This window comes from Lissotriton vulgaris, chromosome 12 (genome assembly GCF_964263255.1).
Source record: "Lissotriton vulgaris chromosome 12, aLisVul1.2, whole genome shotgun sequence".
NCBI lineage: Eukaryota > Metazoa > Chordata > Amphibia > Caudata > Salamandridae > Lissotriton > Lissotriton vulgaris.
The window spans coordinates 44,097,805-44,113,126 of record NC_141700.1 but is presented as its reverse complement, the minus strand read 5'-3'; the positions used below and the strand labels follow the sequence as shown (position 1 = coordinate 44,113,126).

At 41.3% G+C, this 15,322-nt stretch overlaps 1 protein-coding gene across 1 annotated transcript in view; it reads left to right on the top strand.

The window, feature by feature from the left end:
* The window catches only part of IQCN (IQ motif containing N), a 133,188-nt gene that overhangs the window by 74,989 nt on the left and 42,877 nt on the right, over positions 1–15,322 (top strand). Inside the window, exon 9 of the mRNA XM_086946331.1 lies at positions 10,464–10,574. Coding sequence (XP_086802457.1) covers positions 10,464–10,574 — 111 coding nt within the window. The remainder of the gene's footprint in view (positions 1–10,463; positions 10,575–15,322) is intronic.

Below are 15,322 nucleotides of genomic sequence, written 5' to 3'. Positions count from 1 at the left end.
TTAATTTATGGTACAGGCCTGAGGCAGCTTAGCTCTGTGTTAGGACCATCACATCCGGTTTAGGGTCCTATGGTTCTGCAGTCTAAACGCTAGTCCTTGCTCTTCTTGGTATTCATTCTTAGAAGAGCCACGTGATCTGTTTTTAGAGATGTCCGCTTTTTATTTAGTGGCATCTGAGGCTGATATTAGTAGTTACTTGAAACGTCTTACATTCCATATTACAACATTTGCTTATGAATAAGGTGGCCCCTGCAGTGCAGCTTTACCGACTACGTTCACAACAGTCCATGAGATAAACCTTTTCCCATCACATTCATTTTTTGCATGATCCCGACTTGGACAACAGCCACCACATGGTTAAAGTGATTTGTTTTATTCTCCTTGTTTTAACATGCTCCTTCTCTTTTATTTTTGCCTAATTAGCGTTATTATCGCCTTTTTCCTTATTAGTCAATACATTATGACGCCTCATAGGTTAATGCTATCACTCCTGCAGATGTCCGAGTGTGTGTCACAAAGAGAAACAGGGTAATACTGACTTGTGTATTTGTATTGCCTTCAAAGACTTATTGTTTAATATCATGGGGCCCCAATTGTTTCACAGGTCTGTCATTCTTGAAAGGGAAAGTACGTTAGTGACTTTACATTTCTGCGTTTTTGCAGCAGTTTCAAAATGTTTTTAGAGCTTCTCATTGCTCAACGGGATATCATTTCTGTTATTTATCTAACTTATCATTGCTTGGGTTTACATGAGAAAAAGTGCTACTCTAAGTGTCACCACATATTTGTGTCACTCACAAGCCCACTGAAACACATATGCAGTCTGAAAACTTGGCAGCACTGTCTGTGAGTCGGCTATCGTGACTAAGAAACTATCATAATTTATTAGCATGCAGCTGAGATTATCCGCACCGGGGTTCTCACATCCCATTTGGTACAGTCGGGTCCTACCGCACCATTCCATTTCTGGTGCTCTGCAGCAGTTTTAAGATCTTTTTAGAGCTTCTCGTTGCTCAAATGGATGTAATTTTTGATATTTATATGTTTCCCTCGTCATCATTGCTAGATTTTACTCGTGAAAAAGTGTCACTCATAGTCGTTGAATGTCACTCATAATTACACTGAAATTATAATAATGTCACACATAAGCAATCGATAAAAAGACACAATACTGTAAACTAGGGATACTCTTGAGATGATGGAAAATAGTTCAAAGTGTGCAAAAATGCACATACATGACACAGTCAAAGGCTAGATAGTTGAATGCACTGGTGACTGGCAGTACAAAAGAGAACACACAGAATGAATATCTATATGGGGACTCGGAAAAACCACATGTGACATCTAACAGAGAGCTGTGTGAACAATTGCCCCTAGCACAAAGCAAACATGCACATACATGACACTGTTCAGGGATCCATCATCTACTGCTGACCATTAAATGACCATACATCATAGTCCCCCATTAAAGCAGTGGAGACCTGCACAGACGTGATGGGCTCTGGGGACCCAAAACCAACTTAACAGTGTCGAAGCCAGTGTTTCTTTACCTTTAAAAAACAGCAAATTAATTATTATCACAGGGACTGACTCACTGTGTGCGTCCTTAGAACTAAACACAGCACAAAGGGGTCAGTCAGCTCCACCTTGCCAACACAGACTGGATACACAGCCCACTCTGGTGGCCCAAAGGCAACAACCAGGGGTCGCGCCCTGTCATTACTTCTAAGCAGCAGCAACCAACTCCCTGGGAATGAAAAGATGTGTGCTCTTGGACACAAAACCAGCTTGTAATAGTGCATCTCTCCTTCAGAGCAGCCTCAGCACAAAGAACACATAAGGTTAATATGACTTTATTCTTCGTCTTGTAATAATATAAAAAATATTGTTTTAGTTTGCAGCCCCTCTTAATACACATCAAAATTACAACAAAAAATTCAAAATGATGTATAGGAAGGTAAATAAAAACACCATGTTGAATTTTCAAGTAAAACTTAAATCCAAAATTTTTAAACTGTTATTTTTCTTGCTTTTCTATTAGCAAAATCATCGATTACATCATCAAAGTCTAGTTCATCACTCATTTGCTGTTCTATAGACAGTATGGCAAGATTTCGTAAACGTAAGGCACTCATTGTAGATCTTAGGTAATTCTTAATCAATTTCAATTTAGAAATACTCCTTTCACAACTAGCAACACTTACAGCAATTGTAAGGAAAATTGGCAGTAGTATTACAATATTTGGAACGGAGTTCTCAAGACTGTATGTTAGTATAAACTGCAAAAGTTCAAGGGGACTGTCCTTCCATGTTTCTTTTTCGTGTTGCGTAGCAGCAACAGAAATAAAACTCTGAAGTCTTTTTCTCTCAACCAGGAACTCTTCCTCGTTAATGTCATCATGATAATGATTTAGTTGACATTCGTATTTATCATCCAAAAGATTTGATGGAGTAAGGAAAGCATATTTTTCAGCAAGAACATGAAGTTCTTGAAATCTTGTGGTGATTTCTTGGATCACTCTGTCCAATGAAGAAAACATTTCTCTCCTCAACTCAGTTTCGTATGACAATTCAGCACCTCGTGATTCTTCACCTGCCATTAGTTTCTTCTTTCTACACCGACGATCCATGACTATCCCAAGATCATCACAAATGTCTTTGGCGTAAGCTACTGATTTCTTAAATAATTCACACCTATTTTCAGTTAGAAATGATTTTAAAGCATTGAGTTTTATGTCACATTGTTTTATATTCAATCCTTTGGTTTGGAGGTAGACCTGAGTGTCGTTAATTTCTACAAGGACAGATTCCCACAGTCCAAGAAAGCACAGGAAGGAAAAAGATTGTAAAGCAACAAGCAGCACACCAGCATCTGACCTGGTAACTCTATTTTCTTCTTCACCAGTTAAACGTTTTACAGCACTTAAGATTTTTGAGTAATTCTTTTTTACAACACTCACAGCATCTCCACGTGCACTCCACCGAGTTTCTATTACACACTTGACACTCTGACCAGTGACTGAAGTCAGAATATCCCAGCGATGGGTCGAGGAAGAAAAAAACGGGAACAAACGCTCCACAGTTCCAAAAAAGGTAACAGAATTCACAGCAACAGAAGCTGCATGTAAACCAGCTAAATTCAGCGAGTGATTTGTACATGCAACAAATTCTGCTTTTCCTTTAATTTCTCTGATGCGTCTTTGAACGCCAGTATGTTGACCAGCCATCACAGCAGCATTATCATATGCCTGTCCGCTACAATTTTGAATATCAATTCTGTTGCTTTCTAAATTCTGCAAAATCATAGTTGAAATATTCTCAGCGGTTTTACCTTTAGTTTCAATGAAATCGACAAATGATTCCACAACCCTCACTTTTCTTTCCATTGATCATAACGTAGCATAAAACTTGGCTCGTCTGATTCTTATGAGAAATATCAGGGGTGCTGTCGAACATCATAGAAAAATACTTTGCTTCTTTCACTTGCTCGATAACTTTGCTTCTTACTTTTTCTCCCCAAGTTTCTATAAACTCATTCTGAATAGTAGGCGACATATATGATTTATCATACTTTTTCCCCAGCTTATTTCTTACAGTATGCTCACGTAGCACTGGGTCGTATTTTGCCAACAAATGAACTAATTCTAGAAAATGTCCTCTATTTCCTGTTGATTTAGATTCATCATCAGTCTTGCAATGAATTTCTTCTCAGTGACACCGTAACGCCAAATTTTGTTTAGCTAGGAATCTAATGATATCCAACAATCTTGAAAGTATCTCCCTCCACTTTTTTACTTTGTTTTCAACTTGTTCTTGTGCCTTTTAATCAATTGTAGCTCCACATCGGATTCTAATCTCCAACTCCTTCCATTGTGTGAAACATCGAACATGGGCAACACTAGATTCATGATCGAAAATTCTGGGATTCAGTTTCCACCACGTGTTGAATCCATCTGCAGAATCAAAATTCGAATGACTTCTGTCAGCAAATAGTTTACCACAAAAGCAGTAAAGAGCTTTCTTTGAAGGAGAGTACACCAACCATGACCTCAACATTTTTTCATTATTTGGCAGAGTTTGAAAAAACCACTTGCGTGTAAGTTTTCTGGTTTGTCCTTTGATCAAAGCACCCTCACGAATGATTTCACCAAAATCAGAATCTAGATGTTGAGCCACAGACGCCCCTTGTTGTACCAGCAAGAAACGTGTGTCATCTTTAATCTTCTTACTTGGCCAAAGACCAACATCTTTTAAGTCAACAGCTGGAATTTGTTGTCCATCAGACCCCTTATCACTTGTTGAAGTGAAGGACTGCTTCAGTAACAGTAGTAGTACTAGTAGTTTCTGCTTCAGTAACAGTAGTAGTAGTAGTAGTACTTTCTGTTTCGTGACTGAGGTATTTCAGTAGTGAACCTTCATACTTTTTAATTTCTTCCTCTCTAGCCTTTTTCTTTTTTCTAAAGGCTGCATCGCTTTCTTTTATTCGCTTCATCTTTAAGCTTGAAAGAATAAGAAAAAGATATTTGTAATAAAAAGAATAACGGATAAATACATCCAATTTCAAAATGTTAGCTTGTAGTCTGCTCCATTTCAATTGCAATAAAATAAGTGAGACAAGAAGGGCATGCGACTCCTACACCTTGTAACCCTCACTGTCTTGTTATCTGACACAGCCTGCACGTTGAGTACCATATAGAGGGGGACGTCACATCACGTCCCAGCTGTCAGAGCGCGGCTGAGTTGAGGGGCCATTAGGCCTCCTTTTGATCAAGTGACCTGGAACATCACACTTAAATGTAAATACAACTGAGACAAACGCATACAGCTGGTTATCTCTTCACAGGTACTTAAGAGGCATGCTCTTAACTTTGTTAGGCCCCTTTATGTAAGTGCATGTACTGAAAGTATTTCACATGTGTTGGTCTGTCCCAGTATTCACACACAATTTAAATAGTACTATTTTACTTTCTTTTATAACGCTACACATCCCAATGCAGAGTGTCAGAGCGATTTTAATAACACATATAGATTGAAAATAAATCATGCAAGCGTGTAAATCAGTGAACAAGATGTGTTGTTGCATGAGTCAGTGAAGGTTAAAAGTAGTAGCAGTCACATATCCTACATAGCTCACTGTGTTATATTAAAAGGCTTACTATTTATAAACTGCAAGTAACAAAAGGATCTGACTGTGTTAAAAACAGTAACCTTACCTAGCTACAGTAAAGCAAAATATGTCACCTGCATATTACATGATGTGCTTTGCAGGCACATTAATTAACCTTCTATACTACTTCGAGTCAGATCTGAGACTACACAAAACAGAAACTTCTCCAAGAAATATTTTAACCTCCAGGGTTATCTCACCAATTGTTATTCCCTGATAGTTATTGGGCACCTCTGAAGCAGATGACTTCACCCTATAAAAATATTAGGAAATGCAGACTTTGTAACCAATTACGCATAAAAGATCTACTAACATGCTGCTCCTTGTTGCCAATTTCTTTGTGGCAGGGTTTTAAAAAAAATCTAAAATTAGTTGAGGCCCAGATGTTGCATTGGGATTGCGCCACTTTTTTAGCACAACCCCAAAGCAAAATCCAGTTTGTTAAAACTCTTAATGGGCTTACATGCACTCATGATATACCTAATAAAAACAATTTGTGTGTAATTACACCCATTTGAGCAGTCAGCAATGAGACACTCGAAAAGGACTAAAACTGGTGCAAATTTCTGTGGCGGCGGACTCATGATTACAATAAAATTATGAAAATATCACACCTAGCAATCCGAAAGCTTGGCAGCTAGGCACTTTGAGGCTGCTCTTTACCAACTGATGTTGGGACTACTCAAAACAACAATGTACAGAGTAGAACGCTTCCTACTGTGTATCATCTGTGAGTGACTTGTCCATGCGTGTCTTATGCGTGGCATTCTAATGTACAATTTGTCGCACTTTGAGTGACTCTTCATTGAGAGTAGAACAAGCATTAACATCATGGAAACTAGATGTCCTTTTTAAATTGTGGCGGTCTTTTGTGCCATATAATGCTCTAGAAACAACAGTAAAACATTTGTAGGGCTGTCCATCTTTGTAACTAACTTCTGGAGATACTGAGCGCACTTTGCGACCCGCCGCATACATTGAATCTAAAATGTCTCCACAGTGTGTGTAATTAATCAATGTCATCAATGCTGCGCGCCGCGCTGGCTCCTCTCTCATACAACTTAACGCACCTGGCACTGCAGCTCTAGGCTAGCCTCTTTGTAAATAAATAGAAAACTAAAACTAAGCTGCCTGCTCAGTGCATGATGCATCTATATGTTATGTTCTTGGAAATTCATATGTCTTGAGGTCATGTGTCATTGGCTCAGCCACGGATATTTAACATCCATATCTGGCATCAGAGCAAATGGACAAAAGAGCCTGCCAAGGGCGATAGCGATGGCACATGATGAACCCCTCCAAAAAGTTGACAAGGCACCTGCCTACAGAGAGCTTCTGGAAATCTTCACTCATACTGAATCGGCCACAAGCTGTAGAGAATAATCAGGCACCTATACAACGTTATGGATATTATCTCAATCTCAGCTCCTGATGTCTTTTAGGGCCTCTTTAAGGTCAGAAGTCAGGCCCATCTAGCTTGAATCCAAGCTAGGAGCCTTGCAGTCATCCTAAGAGGCCCGCCGCCCTCCATCATTCTTGCCTTACATTGGCTAAGATGAGCAGACTGCTGCATTCCTTAAACTCACACTGTTATGTTGCTCGAAAGCTGCAATTGATGGGAGTGTGGTAGTGCAAGCCGCAGCAAACGCTTACAGGCACAGCACAAATGAGGCCACACCACTGCATACAGAAATGCACACAAGACCATTTTACAAGTAATAATACAAAAATGCACAACCAGAACTGTACACCGTTGCAGGTATCCACAATTTGGGCATAAGAATGCACTCTTTCTCCTTCAAATACATTCTGGGTAGAGCCACTAATGAATGTATGCAAGTGAATTTTTAAAAATAATCCCTAAAGGATTTTATTAATACAGTAGTTGATGCAGAGCTTTTAAATCCAGATGGCGGCTTTGAGAAAATATGTTTGTGTGCAAAAGCCAAATGTGTTAGGATAGACTGAAAAACCCTGCAGTGCCACCTATGCTAACTCAATACAGATTGAAAAAGGAACATGCCGAGTTAGGCCTTTGACTTAGATATGGGTGAATTGCATATATGCTTGAACCCTGCTCCATAAAAATCACTGAGAACATGTGAGCATCTTCTATTTTCACAAATGCATGGGCACCACAGGTTTCATATATTATAGATGTGAGTTACATAAGTGCAAAGATTTTAATATGTGTAATCTTAAAGCATACTGCTCCCTTAATTCTTTGTGTAGGTGAGTCAGCTGACTCTGATTCATTTATGGTACAGGCCTGTGGCAGCTTAGCTCTGTGTTAGGACCATCACATCCGGTTTAGGGTCCTATGGGTCTGCAGTCTAAACGCTAGTCCTTGCTCTTCTTGGTATTCATTCTTAGAAGAGCCACGTGACCTGTTTTAGAGATGTCCGCTTTTTATTTAGTGGCATCTGAGGCTGATATTAGTAGTTACTTGAAACGTCTTACATTCCGTATTACAACATTTGCTTATGAATAAGGTGGCGCCGCAGTGCAGCTTTACCGACTACGTTCACAACAGTCCATGAGATAAACCTTTTCCCATCACATTCATTTTTTGCATGATCCCGACTTGGACAACAGCCATCACATGCTTAAAGTGATTTGTTTTATTCTCCTTGTTTTAACATGCTCCTTCTCTTTTATTTTTGCCTAATTAGCGTTATTTTCGCCTTTTTCCTTATTAGTCAATACATTATGACGCCTCATAGGTTAATGCTATCACTCCTGCAGATGTCCGAGTGGGTGTCACAAAGAGAAACAGGGTAATACTGACTTGTGTATTTGTATTGCCTTCAAAGACTTATTGTTTAATATCACGGGGCCCCAATAGTTTCACAGGTCTGTCATTCTTGAAAGGGGAAGTACGTTAGTGACTTTACATTTTTGCACCAGTTTCAAAATATTTTTAGATCTTCTCATTGCTTAACGGATTATCATTTCTGTTATTTATCTAACTTATCATTGCTTGGGTTTACATGAGAAAAAGTGCTACTCTAAGTGTCACCACATATTTGGTTGTTTAATGTCACTCACAAGTCCACTGAAGCACATATGCAGTCTGAAAACTTGGCAGCACTGTCTGTGAGTCGGCTATCATGACTAAGTAACTATCATAATTTATTAGCATGCAGCTGAGATTATCCGCACCGGGGTTCTCACATCCCATTTGGTACAGTCGGGTCCTACCGCACCATTCCATTTCTGGTGCTCTGCAGCAGTTTTAAGATCTTCTTAGAGCTTCTCGTTGCTCAAATGGATGTAATTTTTGATATTTATATGTTTCCATCGTCATCTTGCTAGATTTTACTCGTGAAAAAGTGTCCCTCATAGTCGTTGAATGTCACTCATAATTACACTGAAATTATAATAATGTCACACATAAGCAATCCGAAACCTTGGCAGCTATGCATACTTACTATTGACACGTTTATGAAATATGTAAGTATGGGCATGGTCTTCAAAGCTTTGTCATGTGAAGTGATGCCCACCCTCTTTCATAGCTGCAAAGGTTTCAGACTGCTATGTGACATGATTTTGATAATTTAGTTCGTAATTGTGAATCAGCCATCTCGGGAGTTTTAAGATCTTCTCAGAGTTTCTCTATGCTCAAGACAGTGAGTCTAATTTCAAATATTTATAAGTTTCCCTCGCTGACTCGCTCGTCTTCATTGTATGATACTCTGCTTGCTAGACAGTGTTACTCATAGTAGTTGAAATGTCACTGAAATTATGAAGATGTCATCAGACAGACATAGCGATTTGAAATCTTGGCAGCTTAGCTATAATGCATCATAGCCCCACCATCCTGGTATGTGTGCCCCGGGCCGGGCCCCCATCTGACTGGACTCGACTCTGACGTCCAACCATGACTCTCTCTCACCCCAATCAATTATTTTATCGCCTGTCGCGCAGAGTGCCACCCACCCGCAGCCACAGCCCACAGAGAGACAGTACTGAGTACTGTAAAGCTGAGCAGCAGGGCCAGGCAAAAAGAATGGTGGTGGTCTCCACACTCCTCGACTGCTCGACACGACGGGAGGGGCGCTGGGGCGGTGAGGTGAGCGCGCAGCACGTAACGCGTCACACTACAGTGCGGCGGCAAGAGGGCTGGCCCAAAATGTTACAGAGCCGTCATTGGTTGTGGCTGTGCGCACCGTGCACGCTACCACTGATTGACGGCCCTGTGAGCGAGGCTGGGAGGTGGGGGGCCCCCAACAACGGTTGGGTTCACACTATGACGTCACGTGATTGATTCAGAAGTCGGAACCAACATTTATTGTGTGCTTACTGCTTAGCCTTAGTGCTGCGTGCTATTTACTTTAGATATTGAAATCAGATGAACCGACGGCTGGGCAGGTGACGGGTCAAACTCAAAGTGTCAGGTGATAATATGTGTGCATGTAAAGCGCCACCGGCCATGGGCCACCGCACCACCCTACAGTCACTCACAGGCCTCCGCGGCCGCAACTGGCTGCGGCCGGGCCTCCTCAGTCAGTCAGTGAGTGAGTGACGGCCCGCCCACGCGGCCACGGTCGCTTCAGCTGTCTCAAAAAAGGTGCCGCCTGGGGCGGACCACTCCCCCCCCCCCCGCCGCCCCCTAGATACACAGCTGGTAAGGGGTATAGTTTTGCATACCAATGCCTGATGAGAGAGGGTCCCCTGTACAATTCTATCTTAAGAGGTATGTGCTACGATATAACAATGCTAATGAGTGGTGGCTATTATGTGCAATATTTGCTAGCTGAAGATAGGCTACTGAACAGTACTTGCTGATGGTGTATATTTTTGAACAATAACTTCTTATGCGCATGATGGCTAAAGAGGTGTGTGCTCCTGCACAATACTGGAAATAGTGGGGTAGAGATTTTGGACAACACTGGTTTGTGGTCTAGAGTGTAGTTCTCAATACTGGTGGATGCGGGCGCCGTTAAACAATTTGAGCTAACTGTGTGACAGCTTATGCATCATTCATGCTGATGAACCAGCATGTTAGTGGCTAGTGGAGTGGGGTGCCTACACAGGACTGGGTAATGAGTTAGGGGCGGCTCCACCTTATTGTCAAGTGGGGCTAGCACTTCAGAATACTTTAAGTTTTACAGAAGTTCTGCCGAATGAGGTAAGAATATACGGCAATTCCAAGGGGTGTTTATGGTCCGCGAAAAAGGCAGTATTTGATTAAGTAAATGCAACTATTGAATGAATTGAGAGAAATATTTATTATATACATTTAGACTCGATGAATAACTTTGGTGAAAACCCATTCCTTTTTTTTTTACTTCAGCTGGGCGCGCGGCAAGCAGATGATGAATGAGTTGAAAGAAAAACATGGCTCCAAAGCAGATTTTCCAATAAGTCGGGATGTCAAGGATCGGTTTGATGAAGCAGAGCCCAGGTGAGTGATGCATTTAACCTCTAAAATGGAGCCGGCTTGGAAGGGGTCAGATGGATCCTTCATTTTTTACAGTTTTGGAGGATGAGATATACTTAAGAGCTCAAAAACATCACTCACAGTCCACAGAGTGGAAGTGAAACGTACCTCTGCAGAATTCATGTTTGAAAAGAGGATGAATCTTCTCAAGTTTCTTATCAGTTGTAATACAATTCAAAGTCTTTTAATCTGAACATTCTCTACCATCATAGTTCAATTTTCAGCTTGGTGACTGTGAACATATTTTGAGAATATTATTTCATATGCATGCGTGTGCATACTTAGTAGGTATTACAATTCAAGACAGAAAAGAGGAATCTGTACGGGTTGCAATGGTTAATGAACAATTAGACATAGCTGCAGGAATATGAAGCTGATGGGCCCGCATCTTAACCGTGGATCACATTTTTGATTTCTGTATTGTTGTGCATGAGCTTGTTTGGTCATCCCTTGTATGGTGAATTATGAGTGTAGTAGTAAATGCCTTTATTCGGTATTTCATGATAGAAATCCATAAAAGCATTTTTGTACACATTATACCACAAAAGTCGAAAAAAACTTCAATATTTACAATAAAAAGAATTCAATAAAAGTTTGAGAAAGGATGCTTAGAAATAGTTCAATTGTTTTTTCGTTAGATACAGTTCATTGTAATTTAAGCAATTTTTCTCACAGATTATTTCTATGTTTAAAAATGCATTTTAAAAAGTTAACCATGTGATAATAGGTAATTTCAGAATCCAAAAGTTGAAGGCGCAACATGGCAGGGCGACACTGTCTTAGGTCCCATGATTTCAGCAGTGGTACCAGCCAAATTTTGCGATGAACATGATCGTACTTACAAAACAATACTGTATGTATGGTGGTCTGTACAGATGTATCATCGCAAGGACAGTGGCCTAACGTTTGTTCCCAGGTGTTTCTCATGGGGAAGGCTACTAACTGATGGAAAAGATTTAATCTAAATCTGGTTAGTAAAAAGCGATCGAAAATGCCAATTTCAAGCGTTAGGTAAGGCTGAATTGTGGGGACAAGATGGACCATGATTGCATGGTGGACAGAAGGTTTCCCTATTTCACTTGCGAGTCTTACTCCATCTAAGTGGCTCAGGGCCATTTCTTTAAGCTCCTTCTTGGATATCTCAGTGATCTTTTCTGGTGTTATATAATAATCCTCTAGGCCTAGATCCGTAAGAAAATTTCTGATATAGGCGAGCCATTTTATGTTTCCCAAATGATCTAGTGCCATTGAATCCGCCATAATTCCTTTAGTTAACATGTTTTTATCTGAGGTCCATATTCGTCTCCATAATAGCAAAGGTTGGATTTTTGCCAGGTCCTCAATGTGGGGTATGCCTAATTCAATGTGGGCTGCATATATAGAAATTCGCCTTGGTGCCACCAGAAGAAATCTTAAAAAGGAGTTTTCTGCTACCTGTAGAGCACTGACATCGACGTGCCCCCAAACCCCAGCCCCATACAAAGCTACTGCTCGGCATTTTGCATTATAAAAATTCAGTAGCTCCACATTCGACCGTCTGCCTAATTTTTGTGAAAAGGACATCAGAGCAGCTATTGCCCGCTTAAGGGAGTGTTTTCTAGACTCAACTGCCGCTTTCCAATTCAGTTTATCATCTATTATGATCCCTAAGTAGGGGTACTGGGCCGTAAGTTCAAGGTTTTGGTTGTTGAGGGATATGTTTCTAAACCCTTTTTTCCCTTTGCCTGCCACCATTACAAAGGTCTTCTTAATGTTAATATGGAGGTCAAGGGTGCCCATAAAATCTGCATACCTGGTTATCGCTTTTTGTAACTCACGTGGGGTACGGGCCAGGATGACGGCGTCGTGTGCTTAGAGCAGAGCGGGAATCAGGCGTGATTTTACTTGGGGGAGGTCTTGAGCCCCCCTCAGGAGCTCCATCTCCAGGCTGTTTGTATATAAGGAGAATAGGAAGGGGGCCAAGACACAACCCTGCCTGACTCCACGCTCTACTCCAAAAGGTGCAGTCAGCTCGCCCCTGACACTGTAACGTACTCTTGCTGAAGCCTTGGAGTATAGTTCCCTTAAAAAGTCTAGAAGTGAGGGGTCCACACCCATTTGTGATAAGACTAGCCATAGCTTTGAATGGGAGACGCAGTCAAAGGCTGCGGATAGGTCCACATACACCACGTAGAGTTTGTCTTTTTTTGCATGGATATATTTTCCCACAATTATTGACAGATTTAAGGCCTGCTCCACTGTAACAAACCCCTCCCGAAAGCCGAATTGTAAATCGGACAGTACCCCCTTATCCTCTGCCCATTGTTGGAGACGCTCGAGAATGACCCTGCCGGCTACCTTACCCACTGAATCCAACAGTGAGATTGGACGGTAGCAGGTAGGGTCCTGACGGTCTCCTTTTTTGAAGATCGGGACCATAACAGACTTGTTCCAGGATTCCAGGAGCTCTTTTTTTGCAGCTGCCTCACACACCCTGGTCAATATGGGGGCCCATAAATCTGTATTGTATTTAAAAATGTCCACCGGGACTCCATCAGGGCCCGGAGCTTTTCCATTTTTACTTAAGTTTAGGGCCGTAAGAACTTCAGAAATATCAAATTCTATTAAAATGGGGTAATCGACAGCTGATTGAGTTATTTCTTCACTTTCAAGAAGCGTCTGTTTCTTAAAATTTTTTGAAAATTGAGAAACCCAAGCTTCTTCTTCTGTGGCTACTTCTATTTTTGGGAGGTTATCGTCAGCTAAGAAAGGGGATTTTACTACTCGCCAGAATGCCTCACTATTTTTCTGTAGGGCGCTTTTATGTAGTTCATCCCACAAGGTCTGCTTTAATTCGGCCTTTCTCTGCTTTCGAGCGGAGAGATATTCTTTTCTGAGTCTGGCAATTAACCGTGGGTCTCTATTTTCATTATTCAGGGCCAGTTTAAGCTTGGTATGTGCCGAGGTGCAGCTGTGATTAAACCAACCTCTTTTGTTTAAAGTTTCTACCTTTGATTTTTTTGTCAGAAAGCCCTTAATGACAGTTAGAATTTTACAGAAGTTGCTAATGACTTCCTCCTCTGTCGTGGTTAGATCAAGGCATTTTATGATATGAGGGTATGCTGCTTTGATCACTTCTTCGGTGATTTGCCCAGGGTCTATTTTCCCCCATTTTAAGCTATAACCATTTACCTGTGCCAGTTGTAGGTTATTCTGATTCAGAGCTTTAGCTATCGTTGTCTCAAGGGATTGTTGATGTAATGAGTTGAGTTCTATCCTGATGGCAGAGTGGTCACTTAGTGTATTTGATAGGATGTCAACGTGCTTAATCTTATTTGACAGCCCATCTGATATGAGGACATAATCGACAGTGGACTGGTAACCCCTCCCTATATATGTTGGCTCTAGCTTTCTTGTTTTTGGGTTTAGATTGTTGGCTATTATAAGTCCCAAGTCTGACATAAGGTCATTCATAGCTATGCCTAATTTGGTATGACTGAAATGAGTAAGGGGGATGTCCAGCTCATTAACCATTTCGCTACAATTTTTACTAAGGTAAGGACAGGGGTGCAGATTGAAATCCCCTCCCCATAAAAAGAAGACAACACCTTTCCCTCCTTTCGTCTGTCTGAGATTAGAGAGTTTTTCATTTAGATTTAATATTACTCTCATGAATTCTCTTTCCTCCAAGTTGTTATAGAAGTTAATGAGTGTGACAGTCTCATTTTTGGGTAGGGAAAGGGAGAGAAGCTGGAAATTTGGATCCAATTCAAGAGTGGTTATTTTTATTTGAACGGTGTTCGCTATGTAAATAGTTAATCCCCCCTTTGCTCTGTCCATGTTCCCAGCCAAGGCTGGAGAAAAGAACGTCCTAAAGCCCAGAAGGTGTAGTTCCGTTGGTGACCAAGTCTCCTGGAGACATACAATTTGGAAACTTATGGCGGTACCGTCCTCAATCTTGGGACGGAGAGCGGCAATGTTCCAAGATACGACACTCAGAGTTTGGGGATCCCTACTTGGGGTCTTAGTTATTTGTGGTCCAATGTTACCCTCTGATTCCCTTTTTTTGGGTCTGAGATGTTTTTTAGCCTGTGATGGTCAGTCAACTAGCTCAAGGCCACTATATCTATTCGACATTGGGATACCGCTCCAACCGTCCCAAGGTAATGGTTCTCTATAGGGATCCCTATGATATGGTCCTCCCCAGTCGTCCCTTTCTCTACCCCGGTGTCGAGGGCCTACTGTATGCCAGGATCCATCATAATGATAACCATTATGATGTCTCGGGAGTAGAAGAAGGAAAGGCTATGGCCCCAGTTGAGGTCGGGTTGTCCCATGAACAGAAGTGATCAACCAGTCTAGGGTCATCAAAGGTGATAAGGACACAATCACCCTGTATCTTTTTTTACCATGTCCTACCCAGGGGGCTCTTCTTACCATTAAGATCTTAGTTGAGAAGTAGGGAGGAGGTGGGCGATTTACATTTAACCAATGTTGGACCTTATTCTTTAGCGACCAGGTTGCTTCATTAGTTTGGTCCCCCAATTCTGGTACGCCGGTCATTACGATTATGAAAGGACTGGCCTCCGGTGGGAGGTTGACAGGAAATCTTCCATCATGGGGTCCTCTATCCCACCCTTTATTCGGCTGTGTAGCTGGTGTTTTTGAGCCTATGTTATTGTGTGCCGAATTAGTGTTCGTGGCGTTAATCGGGGTATTACTTAGAGTGTTGT